Genomic DNA, 22,544 nt, shown 5'->3' with positions numbered 1-22,544 from the left:
AGGTTACATAAGTGGTACTTTCTGTTAAGTGTAGTTGCACGAATTGCATTTTCTTCATTACTGAGCAAAATGTGACTTGCTGGTACTTTTGTTCAACTTTTTTTTTTTTCCTCCCCTGTTTGCTATGTATTCCAATTGTTATGTTTTGAGCCCTACCTTTGAATGCTACTTCAGCATATAAATACAAGGAAAAAAAATATTTATAGGAAATTTTGTTGTAGTTAGATTGACAGAATACAATATGTATAAATAAATTGTCCTTTAAAATGGATCCCAAAGAACAACACTTTTTTCTCTTTGTTGCAGGGAATGGAAAGGCACAAAGCTCTTTATGCAAATCTTTTTTTTTTTTGTTGATTTGTTTTTTTTTTTTAAATATGTAAGCGACTAATTAAAAATGGTCTCTAGATTTTCCCGTCAATGTTTTGTCTTGATCCTATTTTTCTATTCACCACTGGGTGAAATAAATCCCATGGAAAACTTCCAGATGCTTTTTCCCCTTTTTTCCTCCAGAGTAATGTGTTTATTTTCCACACTCCTTCATGGCAGGGTCGGGGAGTGGTAAATCCTGGGTTGGTGGGGGGAGGGGGGGCAGGGTTCAGGTCAACAACAGCTGTCAGTGCGTGATGTTCAGTCCCGGGCTAAGGCCTCTCTGCCCCTCCCCCCCCCCCCCCCCCCCCCCCCCCCCCCCCCCCGCACTCCCACCCAGCTGATAGAACAACTGACCTTTAGGGATGCCTGCCGTCCTCTCTCTATGACCAAAAAAAAGAAAAACCAAAAAGAAAAAAAACCCCCTCTTTTACTGCATGATGTGACTGCCAGAACCAGGTGTTGTGTGTGCGATGGAGTCTGAGCAGCGTGAGTACAGACAAACCAGACTCCGGCAACTCCCTTGTAACTTCCCCAAAACACACACACACACACACACACACACACAGAGACAAACACGCGCAGCACATGCCTTGTGACATTGAGGGCTAACTCAGAGTGAAAGCAGAATTGTCCCCTAGCAGCTGACTCTCATTGTTAATGGCATTTTTAGCGTTGCCTGTGTCACTGTTAGCTATAGTAGGCACTGATGGCATGCAGGAATCTCCGCAGCGGGATGCCACACGCATAGCCCAGTGACGCAACAGACACGAGGAAAAGACCAGATACAAGCTTCAGCTTTACACCTCCGTTCAAAAGTAAACCACAGATACATGTTCAATTCAAAAAAAGATCAAGAAGAACAAGGTATCAAATACACAAAATGTCAAACCACTTTTAATAGCTCTTTATGACATATGGGGTTGGGGCAGGAAAAAGACCAGGAGAAATAGCGAATAAAAAAAAAAGGCAAAAAAAAACAAAAAACAAAAGCATAAGGGTGAGGGTAATAATAGTGGAATGGCGGTGAGAGTTGGAGGAGTGCTGGGTGAGGGTTTTGGGTGGGGTGGGGGAGGTGAGCTGGCAAGAGAACAGCTCGTTCTCTGTTCCCCCCCTCTCCCACCTGGGCAGTGCTGGTTGGCACAGGATCAGACGCCAGCCTGGCAGACTGGAGCTGTGGGCGATCCAGCAGCCCCCCCATTCCCCCACCCCCCCCCACCTTGCATCAGCCTGGCCTCTCATACTGCATCACAGGGCAAAGAACGCTCTGGGCCCACTACTGACGCACATCACAAACGCAGCACACAGATACAATTATAAAAAAAAAAAAAAAAAAATGCGGAAAAGAAAATCAGCCCCTGACTTTTGTATCTTTGATCAAATTTTCACTTAAGCCAGAAATCATCCATCATACAGAATTATCAAAATTGATAATGAAAACAAGGAGAGAAAAAAAAAAAAACCCTCCACAATGCACCATGTGCAAAGGTTTTGATGCTCACAAATGTCTTGGGGGAGAGGGGGAGGGGGAGAGAGAGAGAGAAAAACACTTTTATATATAAAGGACTGCACTGCTCACTGTGTGTGGAGTCAAACTATGGATTTTGCGATGCAAGAAACTGTAGTTGTTGCAGCTCTGGAGACCTGAACACAAGGTTTCTGAATTATTCTAAACAGGTAATTCCAAACATTAAAACCAACTCTCACAATTGAGAAAAGTTCTTTAATTATGTTTTTGTAATATGAAACACCACACATTTTTCAAAAGCAGACTGAAATAATTTTTGATGCCATATTTTATTTTGTTCAGTGTTACCACAAAGCGTATACTAAATATTCACGATTCTTAAACTGCAGGAAACAAAACTGTCCATCAACAAAAAAACTCCCATAACTGGTGTTTGCTTTCTGAACTGAGAATAATTCAGCTCCAAAACTGCTTCAGACACACAGGTGGTGTGGCAGAGGCATCTGTTCCTTTCCTCTCATTCATTCATTCATTCATTCATTCATTCGTTCATTCATTCGTTCATTCATTCGTTCATTCATTCGTTCATTCATTCGTTCATTCATTCATTCGTTCCTCTCCGCTGCTGCAATGCAGATTAGTCCTCATCAGAAAGTTCCAAATCCTCCACCATGTCCTCATCTCCCTCTACAATCTCCTTCAGGTCCTCGTTGGACAGTTTCTTGGGCGCTTTTCCTTTCGAATGAGATGTTTTCTTCCGTTCCTCGTCCCCCTCACTGCCATCTATGAGAGAGAAGGAGAGATGAGGTAAGGAGGTGTGGGAAACGAGAGGATCTGAAGATGGTTTTGATAGGCTTTAGAGGAATTCAGCATCTTCTGCATTCAGAAGGGAGAGATACATGGCAAGGGAAGTTCCCCACCCACCAGAAGTGTAGGATCCAGTAATAACACTGTGGAGGCGGGTCTGGGCAGATGGGTTCTTGCTCCTTGTCTGATGTTACCATAGTTTTCAGCTGTGGCCTTTACTCTCTCTTTTTCTCACTCAGATATTAGCAGCAGCCTGCACTAAGCTCATAAATGAAAAAAACTACCTAAGGCAAACAATGTGTATGTTCTTCAAATCTGAGTTTAATATCTCAAAACACTTTGAGATGGGAAATGTCCCTTTCCTGGACTTTTTGGTATTTAAAAATTTTCCAGCTCAACTCTTTTGTTTTGTTGGAATGAAGTATTCCTCTCAGATGCTCTACAGAACTCCCACCTGCAACCCAAGCAGCAGCTGAGAGAGTCTCCCCAGGGGAGCACAGTCTCTGCTAGAAAACTCTGTACTCCCCATTCCTGAACTGAATGCATATGCTGTACTGTACTCTTTGAAACAAGCGGTGAGAATTCTGTTAGGAGCTATGGACTTCCCATAAGCAACTTTTAGCTTTAAGACAGAAACATGTGCACACTCTTCATAAACCATAATTAATACATAATTAAGGGCATTCTGACCTGAATCAGCTTCTCCCTCAAGGTCGTCATCATCATCTTCATCTCCACTCAGGTCAGAGAGGTCCTCTAGTCCCTCGTCATCATCGTCTGAGTTCTCATCTCCATCTTTTTCTGTGAAGAGAACATCAAACTGTCTATGAGCTACATGTTTGGAATGAATGTAAAGCACAGACCAGACATGGACTAAACAGACAACACAGTATGGGTTTATTTTCCCTCCAAGACCCAACATCCTGTTCAGAAGGGCACTATAAATTCAAGACACAGCTTTCACTGCAAATCCACATCAGTCCGCATGGTGCTCAGTACCCCTTCACAGTATTTAAGCCAACACGGGAAAGAAATGGGAAAAATGTGTGGTACATTTAACATATTAATGGGGTTTGGCACTAGTTTGTGGCATTTTCCCCCCCGAAAGGTATTAGTTCACAGAGTTTGGGTTTATTTCTACAAAATTGTTACATTTATACAAGATTGTGCCAGAAAGTCAACAGGAAATATTATCTTGATATTCATCGAACCAATGTCCCCCTTTAAAGATTGGTTACATAAATATAAAGAGAATAAGGTTAGCGCGTTAGCTTCTGATGGCTGCAAATTTGCTCTTGTTAATCTGAGGATGTGGGAGCTTTTTCTAGCGTGTTGTGCTCCGTGGAGAGGAACAGGGAGAAATCCCTAGGCTTTGAAGTGGGATTTGATTAGATGCTGGCGGGGAGGTGAGCGGCGGCATAGCGGCCGTTTCCCCAGCCACGCTCCCACCACCCTAATTACCGGAGCAGAGATGAGACAGTGTGAGAGGAAAGCAGAGCAGGCCCCAGCTCCAGCTAAAGATGAACAGCGCTGATATACCAATGCATTTTCTTCAGCCAGACTTCTAAAAAGGCGCAGACCTGGGTAACTAACACACGGCAATCACACATATGCAGCTTTGGCTCTTATGGGCAAATAAGGAAAGGAAAAAAATAACTAAATAACTAAAAAAAAAAAAAAAAAATACAAACATCCAGGAGCGGAAAAAAAGTCCAAGGACGGCTAGAGAGAGAGGAAAAGTTTGGGTTGTACACGCACAAGATACACTTTCTTACTTACTGAAACACCAGTAATCACATCAAAACGGAAACGACAGAAAATGACAAAGCACCCTCCATCTCAGTGGTTGAGATGAAACACGTTTGAGTCACAAGACAATCGAAAAGGACAACAAACATGTATCAGTGCAGATTAACATAACTGTACGCGACTTTGTACACCCTTAAAATAGCTAATCTCACCTCTCCTTCCACCTACATCCACTCTTACCCTCCCCTCATCCTCTTTGCACCCCAGAACCTAATTATGCAGTGCCACCCGCACTGGCAGCAGCCATCTACAGCAGCGGCACTGCCAGGCCCTCTCTCCAGGAGCTCTTTAAGCCTTTAATTGTTTTCAGAGACCTTGCTGGAAGAGTTCCTAGCATGGCTCAGCTTTTGTCTTCCTGCTTTTCCTGAAATGTACTCAAATCCTATACAAAGGTCAGGCAAACTAGTTAGTGTGTACTATCTCCTTATTAAACTGAGTGGGAAGAACCCTACAATCAATAAAATGACGAGTATTATAATGGTTCCTACAGTAACCGTGGAAAAAAAAAAAGTAGCAAGTAACTGTTCACTGACTTTACAAAATCAGCTTTTACTGTGAGTGTACCAACAGGCGCTTTAAAAAAAAAAAAACGGAGCAAAGCAAGGCAAGGGAATTCAGACGGTGTGTGTAATATGTATGTACGAGTGAGAAGGTGTTAGTGTGTTAGTATGCATGTGGGGGTGTTCTCTAGGTCTGGGCTGGGAGAGGGGGTTATGGGGGGGGGGGGGGGGGGGGTAGGTTGGTTACGCCACATGCGGAGGGAGCGGCCACTGACATCTTTCCAGTCAACTGTTTTGAATTACGAACCCCCACTGGGTTCCAAGCCTTCGAAAAGAAAAACGTTTCCTGAGAGAGAGAGAGAGAGAGAGAGAGAGAGAGACAGGCAGTTGCCCTGGCGTTTGCGGGGACTCCACACAATGTATACCAGATGCCAAAATAAAAATCCCCTCCCGTTGCTTCCCACCCCTGCAGGACTCTTTTTCAGTCCGACTGTAAAGCTCCTAAAATCGGCAAGTGCTGCCTGTGCTGTGTCTGACACTCGACCTGATGCGGAACTACAGATATGGGGAGGTTAAAGGGAGACAGAGAGGGCAGGACTGACAGCTGCACAGCCTTCTTCCCAGCCTCATTCACACAATGTATGAGCTTCAGAGAGAGAGAGAGAGAGAGAGAGAGAGAGAGAGAGAGAGAGAGAGAGAGAGAGAGAGGGTTGCAGGTCACCCACTAAACAAACAAATCATTAAACGTGGAGTTACAGTGGTGGCACAAAGATCTGATATTCAGAGTGTTATGTTTTATAGCAGTTTTCTGGTTAGCACAGTGGATAGTCTTAGGGAGGAGTGGTTCATGAGAACTATTTAAAAAAAACAAACGAACAAACAAAAAAACTAAACACAGAAATGTGCATATCTAAATTGCAAAGGCGCAAATCAGTTACAGTTGTGATTGTGAGGGGTTTGTTGACAGAACAGAGCAATGGACTACAGCCTCCTAGTGACAGACAAAGGTACTGCAGCTGATATGCTCTCCACAAAATAACTGCCTGAACTACAGTAACAAAACATTCTCCAAAAACATGCATTAAATGAGTAGAAAGAAACACATAAAATGCAGAAATACAAAGAAAATGCAGAAATAAAAATCCAGTCTTTTTTTGTGATATATATTTATACCTGTAACTTTGCGCATTAGATCACCATCATCAGAGTCACTGTCTGATTCAAAAAGACCCTTGAATTCTTTCTTGTCCTCCATCTTTTCTTGAGGCTTCCTCCGTTTGATTTCAGGGAGGTTCAAGTCTTCCATCTTAAAAAAAAGAAAAGAAAAAACAAATACAGTTAATAGCCTGTGAGTTGCAGTGAACAGGATCTTTAAAAACATTCATAACCACCCTAAAGAAAAAAAAGTTAGAAGTTACCGTAGTTATGTATTTTCAGTGGTTGCACTCAGTTCCATGAGAATAAATATCACAAAAATCTATAAATCAATATTCTCTTGGAGGTTAGTTGTAAATAGTTAAAACAGACACTCACATATTGCCAAAACATAAATCAGACCTTGTCAAACTGGTTTCATATGTAAAAAATGTTATGTTCCTTTATTAGGCTAAAGGGTGTGGTTTCCTTTCCTGCTCTTTCTGGGGGTAATTTCTAAAAAAGAATTACCTTAAATATTACACTTAAATGTTCTCAACAATAGAACACACAGGATATGACAATGGTTCCACTTTAATGAACTACAATAAAAAGCAGTTCTTGTAGATTCACTCATACATACACACATAAATGTACAAGCACATGCACACGTGTACACACACACACACACACGCGCGCACAAACACACACACACAGACACACACACAAACACACACTAAGAGGAGGTGGCTACTAGCTGTAATCAGATCTCAGCCTAGGGAGCCAGCGGATCAAAGCCTGGGACGCAGGGCTGAGCACTTTAATAGCCTTCCTGTGCCGCCTACTCCGCCAATCTGCCGCTTCCTAGACGCCAACGCCGCGCCTGGTGTCATCTCCATTAGTCCTCCAGGCTACACTACACCACAAACACACAAGCTCACAGCCACCGCGAGTGGCCTGACCGCACCGCTGAACTGCAACTATAAAACTACAGCAACTTCATCAAGATTGAGACTTATGGCTATTGTGAGCAGCAATTCTCCGTAACAAAGAATAACACCCAGGATTCCATTCATTCAGTTACAAAACCGCCTCTCTTTCCAGGCTCATTTACACTAGGCAAAACTGAAGTGCTACATCAAGACAGGTCTAATGTACCGTAAAGAAGAAGAAGAAAAAAAAAGCCTAAAAGCAGAATGAAACAGCGTTACTCTGACTTTGTCTCTGGCGTTTGAGGTCGCTCTCATCTTTTAAAAAAACAAAAACAAAACAAAAAAAAACTCATCATGGTTTGCTTAGCTTTGATGCTCTGTTGCTAAAGATGAATTATAATTACCCTCTCCTTTCCAGAAATCTCCAGCTGTATCTCCTTCTCACGAAGCTTCTTCCATTGGCTGTAGTATTTAGTTAGAGGAGTACCTTCCTCTGCGGTCTGCTTCTCCCATGCCACCTGTCAGAGACACACACACACACACAGAGTTCATGAAACCATAAAATTAGCATGCAAGAAACAGGCGTTAGACTGATCCAACTGGAAACAGGTAAAGGATGCTGCAGACTTGGGCGAAAATGAAGAAAAAAAAAAGAAAAAAATTCAGAAACTTCTCGCTTAGTACTTAAATGTGTTTAATTGGAGATGTAACAATTTAAATGTTACATCTGGTTTGAAGATGAATGGAACGTAATCTTGCTGATCGAGATAACCATGGGAGGGTGGGAGAGAGCGGGTGAGAGCGAGGAAAGAGCAGCCAGACCGATGGATCCATGCCAGTCTTCCCCTAAAGGTCTTTGCGGATGATATTGATCAGGTAAAATAAGATTATCTGACCTCCAAATCCAATAGACGATAATAGATTGTGGCTACAGTCATCAGTTAACTAAACTTATTTATAACAATTTGCAGTGGTTTGTAGGATAGTGAAAAATGATCAAGGCTAGAAAGTGAACAACCAGACTGACCATCCAGAAACAAAACCCAAACAATGCCATAAAGCCCCAAAGAGGATCTCAGAGGCCCATGCAAGGCAGTTTACTGACCCCACAGTACATACACTGGTCAAATGAATAGTCAAAGGTCTGTGCCGCATTCAAGAAAGGAGAAAACTGTCCGCGAGAGGACGAAATCGTCAAACAGCATCAGATAAACAGAAGCTAAAAATGAACATACACTACATGCTTTACATCAAACAATTTCTTCGAAAAAGATAATAATGAAGTGATACCACGAAAAAAAAAATCATGTACTTCATCAAGATATTGAGAGGGAAAAAAAAAAAAAAAGTCCCGCATCTCAAACCAGCGATGAGCTCCAGGAAAGCGTTTCATTAGTTTGCGGTTACAGTTGAGCGAGCCGTGCTAGCTTGACTTGAGACCACCTGTGCCAGAAAGAAGGGCGAAGGTGACAGTAATTAAATTTCAGTCGTTTGTTGGACAAATCTGTGGGGCGAGAGGCCAAGAGGATGTCCTTTTCTGACGGCCGGGCAGAATTGCTGGTGACAAGGTGGCCGTGTCGGCGGAGGAACAGAAGGACATATCTCCTGCCGACAGGGAGCACCGGCGACAGACGAAGCCCCGCCACGGTGCCACACTGTCTGCCGACACCGTGCTACCATGGCTCCCCTCTGGTCTACATTACATGGCGAGAGAGAAAGAGAGACAGAGAGAGAGAGAGAGAACCCCCCCCTCCCTCCATTTCACTCTTAAACTGTCTTAAATATTAATCAGAGAACAGGGCCCTGGTGGGGATTGGATGAACTGAGGCAGAGGTGATGAATGAGAGTGGAGATGGCTTGCCCCCCAGAGAGGAAACAACTCCTAACCTCCCCCTACCCCTCCCTCCCTCCCTCCCTCCCTCCCCTGCTTCACATCACTCTCCCTCTCTCTCAACCATCCTTTATGAATTTTGGCTTAAAAGCATCATACTAAACCTTAGACATTACTGCAAAATCTCCACCTTCAACTGTGTCATGGCACAGCACTACAAAGCCTATCTACAACCTGTTTGGGCTGTGGCCTCTCTGCGAGTGAGAGAGCAGTTTCCAGTTTACCTTTACGAGGCTTTATCTGTTTGTTGTGTTTTAATGTGCATAGACCCAGTTCAGGCCCCGGAGGCAGTTGAACCCTGCTGTTTCTGTGGTGTGTTTGTCTGTCTGGAGACCTGGGACTGCTCTTCCTGTACTGGTCTGTGAACTATACTGCATGTGCTGTGGTCAGAACGACCCCCCTGGCCAATGACCACATTAAGGCCTCATCTGGCAGAGGTGTAACCAAATGTCGTCCTCTAAGAGAGACTGTGGGTGGTGACCAGCTGACACCTGTGTGGCTTGAGTTAGGCTGGGTCAGGCGGGGTCGGGTCGGGTCGGGTCTGTCTGGAGTGGACGGTGAACAGTAATGAGGACTTTTCGGCACAAAAATATCTCTGTCTAGAACCTGGTGTCATGCGGTGTGACGGCATATACCATTCCATGAGACGAAACACCACAGAGCAATAACATCTCCAGAAGAGAGCATCCCTTCTCTGTAGAGATGAACTGCCTGTGAAATTACTATGTTCATTCGTAAAAACAAGAATCAACTTCTGACAAATCAAACAAAATGTATGAAAAATGTTAAGGACGTAACTTCAGCAAAACTTTATCATGCAAAGAAAGAATTGAAAAAAGAAAAAAATTCTTTCATCAGCAAACCATCAAACACTACTGGCGTTTATATACACGGGGCAACATTTACAGACACTGCTGGTAAAGTGAACAAGACTACAAACCAAAAATATCTTTGCTGTAGGCGAATGGCGAAAACTTGATGTGTTATAAATACGCATGTGTCAGAGCGTGTGCAACGCAGGCACAATGAGCGCGAGTGGATGTAAAGCACAGATCTCTGATGGGAAAGACAGAGGTAGGGTTGTCTCGAGCAAAGGTGAAATGAGGGCTCCAATACAGCCCAGTGAGCCAGATGGTCTGCTCAACGTACGCACACACCCACACACGCGCGCATGCAAACACACACACACACACACACACACACACACACACACACTCACCACAGCCGTGGCGTCAGCCACGCCAAAGGCAGCCCTCTGTCTCCGGTTTGTGATGTGGTTGCAGTTCTCCTGTACCTTCTCCAACAACTGCCGGATCTGCTTGCTGTAATTGGCCACTTTGCATTCCTTCAGGAAAGCTTTCAGCTGCAGACAGAAGGAGTGAGGATGAGAGACAGAGAAAGAGAGAAAGATAGCAAGAGGAAAGAGAGAGGGGAATAGTAGAGGAGGGAGAAAGAGAAAAAAGGAGCAAAAGAGAAGATGTCAAACTAAAGAAACATCTAGAGTACGCTCCTTTTAAACCATGTAGCAGTGTGCGTTTGTGAGAAGAGCAGCAAAATAAAGAGCACATCTCAGTCCACAAACCAAAAACAAAAAACAATGCCTCAGTTATCTTGCCCTCAGTACGTTTCAGAAAGCAAGAGACAGTTATCAACACCCAAAATACAAATACCAACAATTAAAAACCACAGATTAACCACAGGCGTGCCCTACAAAAAAAAAAATACCTGGCTGAATCACATGAGTGAAAAAGAATAAGCGCTCTGGGTGTGTGTGTGTGTGTGTGTGTGTGTGTTTTAACGGTGTGTCTGAGCGAGGCAGGGAGTGGGGAGTTGGCCTGCATGGGGAGGATGTGGCCAGTCTCTGACAGGTCTGAGGGCCAGGCTGCTGGGAGGAGCTGGACCGTGGCCTGCGGCTGGGTGTCCCAGCACGGCCTTCCCTCTGCCGCCTCTCAAACAGGATGTGGGCCCAGCAGTCGCCAGGGCAATTTAACACAAAAAAAAAAAAAAAAAGTACACTTACTGTACAGCACTGTTTTTCTCGCTGGGTAAGAATGCTATACCCAAGTATTTGGGTTCACATGCATTTAAATGGACTTGAAGGGTGGGGGCATCTTTTTTTTGTGTGTTGGTGGTTATGCCGAGACCAGTGAAGACAGGCAGTGGAGATGTGAAGATACCTGGATGATGGTGGGTAGAGCCAGTTCAGGGAAGCCGATGGTACAGGCCTGGGTGTGGAAATACTCTAGCATAAGGTCATAGATCTGTTCGATAAGGCCGTCCTGGAACAGAGACAAAAAAAAAAAAAAAAAAGAAGAGCTTAGCCTCTAAAAGCCTGCACACTATCGTATTAACACCTTCTCAACTCCCAACACCATTATTCAAATTTAATCCCAAACACACTTTGCAGTCGACAGCTGCTCCAGGAAGGTCCGACCCTCGGAAGCAGCGGCTTGGCACATAATCGGATTATGCCACACCTGTCGCCCGCTGCCCTCGCCCTGATGGATCCGCACAGACACCTCATGTACTTTAGATTACGGAGCCTTGCGTGCGTGTGCTAACCTTGGCAAGATTTGAGCCCAGCACTAGGTTTACAGCATTTACCATAACTCAAATGTACGGTCTGGCCCTCAGTGGACAAGGCTTCTCACTGAGAACTATAGATCTGCTGCTTGATTCACCCCAATGGACGACTATTGTGAGTAAGAGTGGCTAGACAGGATGGAGGTATCAAAGACCACCTGGGGAGGTGTCCTCCGCGGCACGGCGTAAGACGCGCCCTGTCCTGGGTGGCGTGAGGGCAAACGGCCCTGCCAACGGGGAGAGCAGGATAATCCCTCCAACCCCGTTTGGCAATCCTCTTGGCAGTGACCTGGCGTGCGGCGATTTAGGCTGTGTACCTCCGCGGATTGGCTTTCATCTCAAAAAACCAATCCAGTTGCAGCCAGGCAGCATAAAGGGGGGAGAAGAGACAGACGGAGAGTGGAGGAATGGGGAGAGAGAGAGAGAGACGAAGATTTCCTATCTCCATCACTAATGCTGTCCTGAATACTGACTAGATGTAATGGTACAGTTAATGATCAGTATGAAACCTCATACACCCACAACGTCCAAGTATCACTAAAGCCTCAGTAGTAATTCCTGGAAAAAACTTGAGTTTCTTTCTGAGAGCAGATTATAGTCAGAAACGCAGCACTGGACAGAAACGTAACATTTACGGCACCTCCTCTCAATGGATAATATTTGTCTTTGACCCCTCAACGCTGCACATATTCACTGATTAGACAATGAGAAGTTTTTGAGGGTTAAGTAATTGAAGCAGCTGAATAAGCTGAAGAAGTTTTTGATCTCAACCTTAACTCAACCTCATAGAGTAAAACACAAGTATTAAGTTTTTCTACACGTACATAAAACATGGTCAACCAGAGACTAAAAAAAACCCCACTTAGAAACCCCTAGCTTGTTTTCATAAACCTTTGAATATTTATGTGGAAGTATTACAATCACACCAGTGCAACATACATCATTATGAAACCAAGCCCAGGTAGTACACGCTTTTTCCACTGGTAAATGTGACTTTGATTTTGTATGTTACTATTTTCTTTAGAGTTTTACAGCCAAGCCCTAATGTCGATCGCATCGAAGAGTGGACCGTGCACTGGTATAAACTGACTACTTGTAACAGGACAGGAATTCACATGCACCTGTACACACAGACTCCCATGTCCGTTACACACATGCGTCGTGAAACGTGAATACCATGATAGATTTTTACAAAACTGCTATATCTTTGACAAAAATGCATATTCTGACTTAAAAAAAAAAACAGACGTCTAAACGTAGTTGATACAAGAGATTTCCAAATGGAGAAAACTCGCTAAAGTCTGTGACAGAAGCACACTTACTGTACAAGTGTGTCCTACAAACATACACAGGTACTGAACAACACACTTCATCCACAAACCCAACAAGCTGCTGATAAGTTTTAACATCTGACTTAGCTGGCCGCTTACATCCAAAGACAAAGACCATGAAAGATGGACCTAATCGAGTGAAATAAGGGACAAAAATGAGTGAAAACGAGTGAGAGTGTAACTGGTTCTGACAGAATTTGTTTGTAAAATAGGCATAGTCTAGGTCCAGCTATCATCGGGGACTGGTCAAAACATTTGACCTTGGACAAAAGCCTGTATTTTGCAATCTGCCATCACTGAGAAGTTGAACAAACAGCTTATTTTCACTGCCTCAAGTCTGCACACCTACTTTCCCTTTGCCCATATTAGCCCATGTCTGAACCTGTCCTGACCTTAACAGACGATATGTTGTGTAATACGCGTCCTCTACAAATTTTGTGCCACGACGACTCGAGAACAAACGTGTACATGGAGACTGTCAAGAACTCCAGAAATATTGTAATGTGCATGCAAAGCTTCATCGTCCACCTCTATTACCCACTGAATGACCAAAATTAAGTCCATTTTTGTCCTCTCCTCGACTCAACCTAACAGACCTGCGTATTCCAATTTCCTCTTTTTGGCATTAAAACAATTCACACTTCACCGCTTTACCAGTTCACTGGGTCTGTTTAAGAGTCTGCGACGTAATATACAGTAGCAATGAGCAGACATAACAGTCATACATATGCTAATTCAATGAACAGGTGGGTCTTTACACTCATATTCAATGACTTTCCCAGGATCTACAAAAGATGACACAAAAGCAAGATCTGTAGGGCTCATCTCTGAATATACCAGCTGACGTTTCAGTGTTTTATTTCATTGTGAAACAGACAGCCTGCCATACATCATGGAGGCAAGCCTCACCTTGTAAGCTTTCTCCTGCAGGTTGGTCTTGCTCAGTTTCAGGATCACAGCAAAGTTGAAGGGTTTGGCACTCATGCGACCAGGTTTCTTATTGAAATCCTCCTGCTGCAGGACCTGAGGAGAGATGCAAACACACAGCGCAAAGGACTTAAGCCTACAGAACAATTAGGAGAGCAAGAAGAATGTTTAACGTCATACGTTATCATTACTTTATTAACGAAGGGTTTCTTTTTTTTTTTTTTTTACACAACACTGGATGTCATCAAAATCATGAACAAACACAATTATTTTTTTGATTCCTATGTTTGTGATTAGTAGAATAAACATTAAAAGTTCAGACTAAGGCCATGGTAAGAACCAGTCACCAACAGCAGCTCTGTGACTTAGAGAAGTGATATGAAGTATCAATATAAAAGTCAACTTAACACGAGTTCTGTGACTCCATTCCCTCGTCACATCTTTGGTTGAGTTTGGCTGACATGTTTTAGCTTCACAACATCCACTAGATTTTCACAGCCAGTGACAGTTGAGACTTCAAGAGCTTGAGAAGGTCATTTACTCTTATCTTGCATGGTGAATGTGTGTGAGTGTGCGTGTGTGTGTGTACACGCATGCAAGTGCTAATGTGAACTCGGGCGGCCAGTCTGTACAAACATCGGATGTGGTGTCGGCCTGCGGGACACAAGAGGAAGTGGTGGCGCATGGTCCCGTCCTGATACGCTCAGGGCTTAGTACAGCAGGAAGCGCCAAATGAGCCGGGGGGGGGGGGTCTGCTTCTCTAATTAAACCAAGCGGCTGCGCACCTCTCCTCTTTTTTTTTTTTTTTTTTAACGAGGGTGAAAAAACAGGAAGTGTTGTATCACAAATAAACTCAGGGAGCAGAGAAGGGGTCCTGGAGAAAGAAGGGGGGGGGGGGGGGGGGGGGGTGCCACAGGCAGAGAGGATGTGGTCTGCATAGCACCTTCTGAGCAGAGCGTGAACCACATACACCCCCCCCAACTCTCTCTCTCTCTCTCTCTCACACACACGCACACACACCCTGGCTTTATCGCGCTCTGGTCAGGGTTGGTGGGAGTTTGAAGCCAGGCAGTGACCTCTCCCCCCTCCCATGGTCCTCTCTCTTCCGTTGGTCTTGACTACTGCCGCCTCCACGCTTCTATTCTCACAACAGCTGCCACCGCAGGGGCCCATGCCACGCGCACGCGCACACACACACACACACACACACACACTCTCTCTCTTTGTCACTTGCCTCACACCATGGAAAATGTTGACAGTTTGTGACCTCCGCTTCTCCTGATAACGAAGGTGTCTCTCACACACACACGCCTGGTGCTCCCACCAACACCCCCCCTCCCCAATTTGGTCTTAAGTTTCTTTTTTTTTTTTTTTTGGTCTTATCTGCTGGTCCTCTCCTAAGCTGAAAGCTTAGTTAACACCACCCGCTAAGGCCAGCTTGCCTGTTTTGCTTTGTGTTGTTTAGCATTCTTTTTCCCCCCACAAGCAACAGACAAAGACAAAAACCAAAACTGGGCTCCCCCTTCGTTGCGTCAGCTTAGCAAGAGTGCACTTGATTTCAAAAAATATTTAGATGGGTCAGATATCAAAGGCAAGCACATCTTTATGAATCTTATATTTAACCTTAGGCTTTCGTTGTGTCCACTGGTTATCACGAAAAGAAATAAAACCCCAACAAAACAAAACTGTGTTTCCAAATGTCGTCATATTCAACTGTAACGGTTTCACATCTGTGTGTTGACTGAGCACACCACAGAACAGGGCCAAAAGCTGTCTACGATCAAGCCAGGGGGCCAGCAGGAAGTTACATTGTGTGGACTTACCTCCAGGAGGAACGGCAAAACAGGCACAAAGGTCTTTGTGCTGGCGGAGAGCAAGGTGAGGGCTCTGACACAGTGAAACCGCAATGGGTAGTACCGTGAGATAGGTACTAACCTACAAACACACACAAGGATTTGAATTAGTAAAAATCTCTAGTCCCCACTAAAGTAATTGACTATTTAATTAATGTAAAGACAATTATAGACATACTAACGACACCTTACCACCATTACTCATATTTTTTTTTAAATCAAAAAGAAATTCATTTCAAGAACAACATCCATGACTGAGTTTAAGCAAATTCACATATTGGATGATATTCTCCTCCTCTGGGCAGGCAAATGTTCAACAGTTACACAAACTGTACGTGCAACAGTGGTCAACAGTGCCACCTGCTGGTGGTAAACCTTGTCTTCCCTCAGGGACATAACAGAAGTTTTCAACTTATATTTCAGGACATTAATAACAGCCAAGTACAGCTTTTAGACACTATATTAACAGTGTTAACAGAACCAGAGATGAAACAGTCTCCAGACTGGTCTCCAGGGACGACCCTGCTTACTTGATGCAGCCGATGATGACCTGGCACAGGGGGTAGATGAGGGGCTCTAGGACCACACTGGGGTGAAGAGTGCTCAACACCCTGCACCAGAGGTAGAGACAGTGTACATACTGCCAATTATACACTGCCTGGTATGTTTCCTGTGGCAAAAAAAAACACAGGAAAGACAGACACACACACACACACACACACACACACACAAATATGATGTGGTTTCAGAGTTTGGTTTTAAAATACGCCGTGTTCTTTATTTGTTAGGGATGTAGAGAAAGCTGGGCCTTAATGACACAACACAGAGGAAAATTCGAGAGGGATGATTTTAATATCAGTTTCAAACGAATAGGCCCGGGTGGTCACCGAGCCGTGCAATTGAATTTTCGCTTTATTTCTGCCTTTGTGTTACCTTCTTTTTCATGCTCATGGCATTCCTGAGGTGAATGGCCAGCTGGCGGATGTACATGAAGCCATGCTGATAGGACACCTGTGTGTCCAGTGAGTACATCTCTGTCAGTGTTCGCTGCATGAAGCTAATCATGGTCAGGGCGTTGGGTGAAGTGAACTTACAGTTCCTCACGTATGCGATGTACATGCTCTGAAGAAGACAAAAAAAAAAGAGGGATGAACAATCGTTTGAGTAGATTATGACCTAGTGCATGTTATTTTTTTACACTGAAATGTAACAGCTAGCAGTTTACATTCCAGTGTATACTGTGTAAGCACGGCAAAGATTGCTGACATGTTTTTCATTTGGTTGAGGAAGATAAACATATTGACAGTTCAGCTGCATTGGTTTACCTTAAGAATCTGGTTTAGGTAGACATCCTGTTTGTTACGGCAGATCTTGTTTAGAGCAAGGAAAGCCAATACTCGAACTGTCTCTTCTCCTGTGCTCCACTGTTTTATTAGATGCTACACACAGAGAGAGAGAGAGAGAGAGAGAGAGAGAGAGAGAGAGAGATTCAGGTTGAACAGGTTGATAATTACATGCTAGCATTTTGGTTAATGTTACCCATAAAACTGATGTTTAGCATTTCATTAGAAAGTGCCACAGAAACAGCTGTGTATGCAAACACTGACATTTCAGTAAGGATAAAAACAAGACTTGACAAGGAACTCATAAACCAGCATGTAAATCCCTGCAAAGTTCCAACTTATTACTCATTTTCTGAATGAAGATATATTCACTGCAATTTTAAGTTTAATCTGTACACTGGTACAAAAGCCCAAATAAACAAACACACACACAAACAAAAACAAACAAGCCATGCATTTCAAAATATAAACTAAAAATTTGCCTCATCTGTGTTTGCTAAAAAAGGAACTGTACAATAAAATGATGACTAAAATTTTATTCAGGGTGTAACAAACACAGGTTTATCTCGGTTTTTTTCCTCACCTTCAGTAGCTGTCGACACTGTTTGGGTAAACACAGGAAAAACGGTACCATCTGATTGGCATGGCGCAAAACTGCTGCAACAACTGTTGACTGTGTTAAACTTGACAGGAGCTGTAAGGAAACAAGCAGTTTCATATGTTACTGAACTGTTTTTTTTTTCTTAAACCTACATTAAACAGTGCTTTGATATGTAGACAAACAGAACATCGAAAACATATACCTGAACAAGACCACTCAGGTACATCTTAATGTCCAGCTGATTTCTCTGCCACCTAGAGCTGGATGATGGTAATATCAATCTGAAAATACAAACAAACACAAGGTATTTTACCACTGGCATTTTACCACTGGATCTATAAAGATCCGTTCAACAGTTAGAACTTTATTGTTGTACAATGTGAACAGGACAATGATACGGAGGCTCGGAGTGAGAGAAGGCAAGGACAAAGTGTTTACTTCTTTTGGTCTTTCTCTAGAGCCTTCAGATTCAGGATCCTATGAAGGGCTGGCTGTACATCTCTGATGCAAAATAGAATCAGAGCATTGAATACTGTAAGACAAACACAAAACAGAGGTCTGTTAGCTTCAAAATTAGATTACTGTGGATAAGACTAATATCCTAAAACTAAGCCTAATTTTTTACACGATGCAATCATACTTCTATAAATACTGAGCCTTGAGAAAGCTCAATTCCTCCAACTGTTTAAGATGATGTTTGTGAAACCACTGTTTGTTTGGCAGCCAAACAACTACTCTAAGATTTATTACAATTGCAGTGACACCTAGTGTACTTTGTTGGTACTCTAAAAAAACGCATCGGCTTGGCAAAGTGACATATGGATGACGTCAAACCAAACCTTCAAATAAAGAGAAAAGACCCAGTAAAAACAAACAGGTACCTGCACTGTCAGGAACTGAGTAGCGACATTCGTCTGCAGACTCTCCTTTGGTGGTTGCCACGGCAGCCTTGAAGGCCTGCGTGATTTGTCGGAACAAACGTGGAGTGGGCTCGTTCTGGAGGAAATGCCAAATTATACAGGATCACTCCAGTACTGTTGTCATTTTGGTACTATATTACATTAACAGTCATGTGTGGTCACATATTTAGTCATGAGGAAAAAAAAAAAAAAGAGGAAAAAAAGAATGATGACGTCAATAATGACTACGTATAGTCTAGCTGCGATTTTCTGAGGACCAGTTACTGTGTGCGTCAAGAGTGGGTTTAATTGTTATCTCCAAAATGAAAATTCTGGATGTTCATTTATTTTATGTTACTCATGGTTAAACTCTGATGGTAGATTTTGCTGGCTTGTGAGGGACAACCACACCTTTTATATGGAGGGCAGTAAATACATTTAAAAATTGACAGTGATGAGTTACTGAGCATGGAGAAATTTCAAACAAAGATAAAACTGATTGGGCCTGTTATTCTTAGGGTCCAAAATAAAACCTGTCCATTCTTATCTAGTACAGCCACTACAATTATGTTCCACTCAAATCAACCAACCTAAAGCTTACTGACAATGAGAAATGTGTTGCTATATGAAGCATAATTAATATTTTTACATTCAGTTATGACATATGAACAGCTCTGCAACAAAGGCACTGTACTATAAAGGGTTAAAAGCACAGTAAAACTGAAGTGAAAGGAATATTGACAGTAAAAGTAAAGTTTTACCTTGAGTTCTGCTCTCCATCCCTCAATCATTTTTTCAGTGACTTTGATCGATGTACTCTTTGACTTCTTTTTTGAATCCTTATTTTCATCATCATCATCTGAGCTGGCCTCCTGGTGTTAAAACAAAACACAGCAAAAACAAACAAACAAAAACAACAACAACAACAAAATCAATGACAGAGAATCGCAAAGTGGAAAAGTGCACACACAGCCAGAATACAGCAAAATACCGAAGCAGCGAAAAGTAGCAGGATATTTGACTTCACTGTAGATTAATTCAGCGAGCATTTTATCAAAGCACTGTTCACTCTCAAGCACATAACAAGGCAATAACACAACACATACCTCCAACTGAGAGGGGAGTGTGTGGTATTTTTGTTCGTCCTCATCCTCTGAAGTGTCAGAGTCTTCAAAATTAAGTAGTTTCTGGTCATTCTCCTCTAAGAACTTGTAGAATTCAGGATCTTTGGACTTGAGTCTGGACAGTTGGTCTTTGTGTTCTGAAGCTTTACCCTTCTTTTTGACAGCCCTGGGACGTAGAGCAAGAAGCATGAGTCAGAAAGTAAGAGTGGCCAAAGAACCAAAACCCTACTTATGAATATTATATACTGTATGAAACATACCACAAAGCCACCAGAGCCAGAAATTACAGAGCGAGAGACAGAACAGAAAGCTCTCGGTGAAAAACAAAAATGTAAAGATCAAAGGTACAAAATAGTCTTTTTTTTCTGCTAGAAGTAAGGATGGTAAAAGAACACAATGAAACACGCAGAGCGGTGAATCATATCTGTTGTCCCTACAGGTACTTTAAACAGTAATATATTTTGTTTATAAAAGGTCTTTCGCAAACCTAAGGTCAAATTTACAATATAAAAACACAGGTAAATACATTTATAGGCTTCAAAAAAAAAACCCCAAAGAGGCAACTGAGGAAATGGAAGACACTTGGGGTCTTCAGAGGGACTTGAGCTGAAGGATGCAATGTTAATGCAATCGCTGAGGTGTGGTAGAGTGTTCCAGAGTCTGGCAGCCATGAACCGACACGGCCTTCCTCCCAAAGATGAGACTCTGGTCTGATGGACTGACAGGAGGGTGTGTGTAGGAGTGTGTGTGTGTGTGTAGGAGCGTATGGGAAGACTAACTCTGTCTGTCAGGGTGGAGACAGACCCTACAGTGCTTTGAAGGCTGATGAGGAGAAGTTTGCTCCAGATGTGTAAGAAGGTGGGTAACCAGTTTAGCTGGTAGAAAAAGGGTGTGATGTGTGGTAAGTGTCTTTGACAATTCTGACATTTAGTTTAGACACAATGGAGTCTTTTAAAGTGGTTCCAGTGAAAAGTCCACTGCAGTAGTTATGGCAGGAGTTTGAAGGACGTGAACCAGCATGCTGAGAGACAGATGGCATCGTGCAATATTCATTAAAAAGAAGAAAGAAAAAAAGGAAAGGTACAAAAAAAAAAATCAAAAATGACGGTGAGGTGACTGACAGTTGTGGAGGGTTTGATGAGGGTGAGAAGGTTATGCCATTTATAGCCAGATTAAGAGCGGGTTTGTGAGGTTAAGACTATTTGGATAAGTTAACGTGATTTTAGCTTTGTCAAAAATTATGTCCGGGAATTTTGTCTTTTACTTCTAGGGTGCCAAGCTGCATGCAATTTTACCATTTGGTAACATGCTTGAAGGTGTATCGATGATGAAGATGCATGTATTTTGTGTGAGTGACACACTGAAAATAAGACACTAGAATATTGCCCAGATAGACCCATTTCCAATATAAAGAAATTTACAGAGACAGAATCTCTCATGATATCTACGTTCGTTTTTGGCTTTTAGGCTCTCTGCCCTTGTTGTATGGTACTTGCAGCCAATTAGATCCACAGGATTTAGAGCAATCAGAACTACGGGATTGTCTGCTATTTCATGTTAGTTCAGGTATCCATGTGCAAAGACCACACTTTTCATCAGTTTACCAATGTGTGTAAGATATACACTACAGTCAGAACTGTACATTTCAACTGTTCCCGTGCATGTAGGATGAAAATAACACTCACTTCTCTTGAGCTTCAGATGTTTTACTTTTCCCATTTTGCTTAAAAGAAATCTCTTCTTCAGAGTGCTCCTCATCGCCGGAATCAAAACCAGAAACTAGGAACTCGTCAACACTAAGGTCCTCTAATTTTCTGTGAAAACACAAAAGCAGGAACACATTAAACCTAGATGACATGTTGTCCACAGATCCAACAAGCACAGAATTCAGAGAAGAATCAGAGCGGAAAAGTAGTGCACCCATCTGCCGAACCCAGACCCTTACTCTTATTGTAAACTGAGCTAGCTAGCTAGCTACTGCTACTACGTAGATGACATTAGGAAGAAAGAATATGATCAACAGTTAGCAAAGGTATCAATTCGACCAGCTGTTACAACTTCCTGATACTATCAGGAACTTTCAAACCCTTCATAATTAGTTAACTATGATTAATAGTATGTAGCTAGCTCTCATGTGCTATCAATTCAATTCAGACTTAGCTCTACTAAGCAAAGTAAATGCAAACAAATACTGTGGCCGCATACCACAGATAATAACTTCAGGTCAGTTGGATAAACAATATACTGATGCTTCGTTTCTCAGAGGATAAGCGTAGTAACATTTTAAAGGGCTTACCTCTTGCTTGTTGCTGCCATGCTTGATCAAAAACGTGCCTGCTTACAGATGCAACTCCCACAATGCACCGCTGTCCCGAACGCAGTACTGGTGATGTTTAGTTTGACGGAACATTTAGCACGAAAACTGTTCGAGAAAAACATTCGGTTTTGGTTTTCGTTCTATTGCTTACGGGGGAATGTACATCGATTTGCCACAAAATAGTTATTTTGGATATATTCTCAATGAATTTTATTTCCTTTCTTTCATTTACCCTAGTATAATGAAGGTATTATTTAATTCTTTCCTGTATACATGCGCAAAGCATGACACCCTGTAGTGTAAGATTTCTAAGTTACCCATCGACATGATTTTCTGATTTCAAGTGTCATCAACTGAAAACTCCTTTCTGTAGCCGTAAATGGAAAAAAACTGATGTTATTACGTATGTAATAGCAATAAAACCTTTGCAGTGGCCACTCACACACACACGCACAATTTTTTTTTAAAAAAGAAGCACTATCCCTGTGGTGTTTTGAAGTCACCCTTAGATCAGACAGTGAAACGTAAAAGCACAATGTGAGGTACTTCTCCTGCAAATTTGGGAGGGAATAAAAAGACACTGAGGCGGCATATTGAAAACAAAATATATGTGATGTCGTGCAAGCACACAACAGACAGAGCTTTGAGAAAAATGA

General features: G+C 42.7%; 1 protein-coding gene across 2 annotated transcripts; it reads right to left on the bottom strand.

Moving 5' to 3' along the window:
• Window positions 1-2,194: 2,194 nt before the first annotated feature.
• noc2l (NOC2-like nucleolar associated transcriptional repressor) lies at window positions 2,195-21,926 on the bottom strand. Of its 2 annotated transcripts, none has more exons than XM_030768576.1 (19): window positions 21,868-21,926; window positions 21,257-21,385; window positions 19,554-19,737; window positions 19,209-19,319; window positions 18,430-18,544; window positions 17,987-18,080; window positions 17,751-17,829; window positions 17,531-17,641; window positions 16,930-17,043; window positions 16,538-16,726; window positions 16,135-16,274; window positions 15,575-15,686; window positions 13,734-13,847; window positions 11,088-11,189; window positions 10,130-10,273; window positions 7,424-7,537; window positions 6,127-6,259; window positions 3,335-3,445; window positions 2,195-2,620 (listed from the first exon to the last, which is right to left on the bottom strand). In XM_030768576.1, the coding sequence occupies exons 1-19, from the start codon at window positions 21,885-21,887 to the stop codon at window positions 2,475-2,477; spliced, it is 2,262 nt and encodes a 753-aa protein (XP_030624436.1). In that variant the 5' UTR covers window positions 21,888-21,926; the 3' UTR covers window positions 2,195-2,474. The 2 variants fall into 2 exon arrangements, with proteins under 2 accessions (XP_030624436.1, XP_030624437.1); XM_030768577.1 differs by having other exon boundaries at window positions 2,195-2,600; window positions 3,345-3,475; window positions 6,151-6,259.
• Between the last annotated feature and the right edge of the window lie 618 nt (window positions 21,927-22,544).

The sequence above is a fragment of the Chanos chanos genome, chromosome 3 (assembly GCF_902362185.1).
Source record: "Chanos chanos chromosome 3, fChaCha1.1, whole genome shotgun sequence".
Taxonomy (NCBI): domain Eukaryota; kingdom Metazoa; phylum Chordata; class Actinopteri; order Gonorynchiformes; family Chanidae; genus Chanos; species Chanos chanos.
The sequence above is the reverse complement of the archived record's forward strand: the minus strand, read 5'-3'. Positions and strand labels throughout refer to the sequence as shown.